General features: G+C 36.1%; 1 protein-coding gene across 1 annotated transcript in view; it reads left to right on the forward strand.

Moving 5' to 3' along the window:
- The first annotated feature begins 1,258 nt into the window (after positions 1 to 1,258).
- The window catches only part of LOC135216446 (secreted acidic protein 1A-like), a 3,656-nt gene continuing 2,024 nt past the window's right edge, over positions 1,259 to 2,890 (forward strand). The window contains exons 1-2 of the mRNA XM_064251815.1: positions 1,259 to 1,402; positions 1,435 to 1,685. Coding sequence (XP_064107885.1) covers positions 1,259 to 1,402; positions 1,435 to 1,685 — 395 coding nt within the window. The remainder of the gene's footprint in view (positions 1,403 to 1,434; positions 1,686 to 2,890) is intronic.

Below are 2,890 nucleotides of genomic sequence, written 5' to 3' on the forward strand. Positions count from 1 at the left end.
CTTTGGCTTCCTATCTACGCGTCACCTACTTCGAGGTGCTAGTACTAAACATGGCGGAAGCTCCTAGGGGAAGCCGTGTTTAATACTAGCCCCTAGGCGATCAAGGTATTATATACACTCATTTCAATATTTCGAGGTCGACCAATTACATTAATAAACGATATTTTCGTGCTGCCATCTACTTTACATTTACCATACTGTGTTTAGTAGTACTAGCACCACGGGATAGGTAACACTTTGATAACAAGCAAAAGTAGCACCTAATATATCGGCGAAAATTTTTGTCGCTGGAGTATTTAAAAAGATAATGTCCCTGAATTTCACTTACATCTTTATAGATCAGCCACTCGAACGGAAGCTGCATGATGATGAAAACGCTAAAGGGAAGTAAGGAACTAGAACTGCAAGTCAGAGAAGCGGTTCCTAGAATTCACGGGAAGATGAGTCGAGCCTCGGATTGCGCAAGTCAGGAAGTGTCTCGAGGCAGACGACGTGGCTATAGTATTTGGAGAGACCTGAGAGACCTTAATACGGTGGTAACCTGAACCTGATGCGAGATATAAATGGTTCACTGACCTAAGAAAACTCGTTTTCTCACGGACGAGAAGTTATACTAGCCGTGGTACGAAAAAAAATAATAAAAAGGCAAAAACAAAACCAACTCGCAGGTGAGGCAAATTTCAAACCTGCTGAAGGCCCCAGATGATATTACCTCTGTTACTGCGAGGGTTAGTTCATAGTGGTAATATGATAGTAGATGATTTATAATGGTAGTATTTGCGAAATTTTGATTGAAATAGGCAATGCGAAGAGAGAAGATATTTTGCAGCTGTTACTACTCTGCAAACCAACTATATAACTAAATATTCTATTGTATGCAGTGATAAAAAACACCGAGTTCAAATTCTACTGAAAGCATAACAAAATGTGTTTTGTATATCCTTTATTTACATAAGATGTGAATTGGTGTTTCAGGTGCAAATTAGTGAAATTTACTCTGTGGCAACTTTTGGCAATAAAATGCACGTAACTCACCAACAAGACAAGGCTTCTTCTCTGAGCTAACTGAATATATTTTTGTTAACAACAAAAATCTGTCAAGGCTAATGTCCAAAAGTAGATCACCCTGGTGTTGTTACTGATCTGTTATGGATACTAGACAATATTGTTAATTATATGTATTTCAATCATCAAGGTTTAAAGAATGTATACCTTGTTAATTATTTAGTCCTTGCTGACGTCTGAATGTACCTTCATGATGACTGGTAAAGCTAGTGTTGCTATTGATGATGATGGTGAAGATGGTGTTGTTGTTGATGATGATGATGCTGATGGTGGTGATGATAGAGCTGTTGATGATAGTGGTGGTGATAGTGTTGTGGACTATGGTGGTGATGACATTGTTTTTGATAATGATAGTACTATGATGATAAGGTTTTTGATGATGATGATATTGTTGTTGTTGATGATGTGGATCATAGATATATTGTTGATGAAGGTGGTGATAGTGTTCTTGATGATGATGGTGAAGATATTGTTGTTGATGATGGTATAAATAGTGTTGTTGTTGATGATGGTGATGATAAATTTGTTGATGACGATGATGATGGGGGTGTTGTTAATGATAGTGAGGATAGTGTTGTTGACGGTGATAACAGTGACGATGAAGGTTATTTCAAACAGCGGTATTATAACTTGTATAACTTGCCATTCTGGCAATGGCACAGAATTCTAACCCATGTCGTGGCTATCTTTTTATTTAGATTCTGCGTAGAAACCGCGAATACCGTTCAGTCTACACTATTTGACAGTAAACACATGTATACTGCAGTCAGCTGGCAACTGGAACGACCTGCGCTGCTCAAAGTCCTTCACCTGGTTAATCAGTAATCTGTGATAGATGTGTGCATCCTTTCGTTTGAATAATAATGGCGATTCTCCACGATACCAACGGCTGTCTTTAATGGCGTCTGATTTCTTGGAATCAACAGAGATCAGAGAATATCTAAAAGAAGACCTCAATTCGCGTAATATGGATCATTTTGGATGACTCTTTGACATATATTAATATCTTTCGTTAGCTTTATATCAACTTACATAAATAAATCATGTTGTTCAATTAGTATATTTTTAATAATTTGGGGTGACTTTGACATTTAATGATCGTTTTTGTGTACCTTTTATGGTGAGAAAAAATAAATTACGTTGCAGAATCAAAGGAGTTTTTTTTCAGTGGATTTGAGGAAGGCTTCATTAAAAATCTTTATTTTCTACTCCTTCCTAATAACTGCTTTGATCGTCACCTTCATCAGTATTGGTATCATTTTGAGAGAGAGAGAGAGGAATTGATGAGAGACTGATGAGAGGAGAGAGAGATAGAGAGAGGGAGAGAGAGAGGTTTCACCTAATCAACTGCTTTTGATATTCACCGCCATCAGAATTGGTATCAGTATTAGAGAGAGAGAGAGAGAGGAACTATCACATCTGATTAACAGAAAGCCTTTTAAACCTTTCCCATTACGACCAACTTCGCTATCCAATTTGTTATTTTTCTACAGCTCTTGTATTTTAGCAATTTATTTACATTTTTATCTATCTTCAATTTGTTATTTTATCCGTTCTTCTAATAACTGAACTCTTTCTGCATTTCCCTTTACCTTCTGTTACTTCTTTTGAATGAACTCCATATTCTTTAGAAGCTGGAATTTCAAGTCAATGGCCCCTGTGGGGGGCTTGTTCCATATGAATAAGGTTCATTTACGGAATAATAATAATAATAATAATAATAATAATAATAATAATAATAATAATAATAATAATAATAATAATAATACCGCATAGATCGTCTACAAATTAGTAAAATAAACACACAACAACAACTAAATGAAAT

Source organism: Macrobrachium nipponense, chromosome 6 (genome assembly GCF_015104395.2).
Source record: "Macrobrachium nipponense isolate FS-2020 chromosome 6, ASM1510439v2, whole genome shotgun sequence".
Classification (NCBI taxonomy): domain Eukaryota; kingdom Metazoa; phylum Arthropoda; class Malacostraca; order Decapoda; family Palaemonidae; genus Macrobrachium; species Macrobrachium nipponense.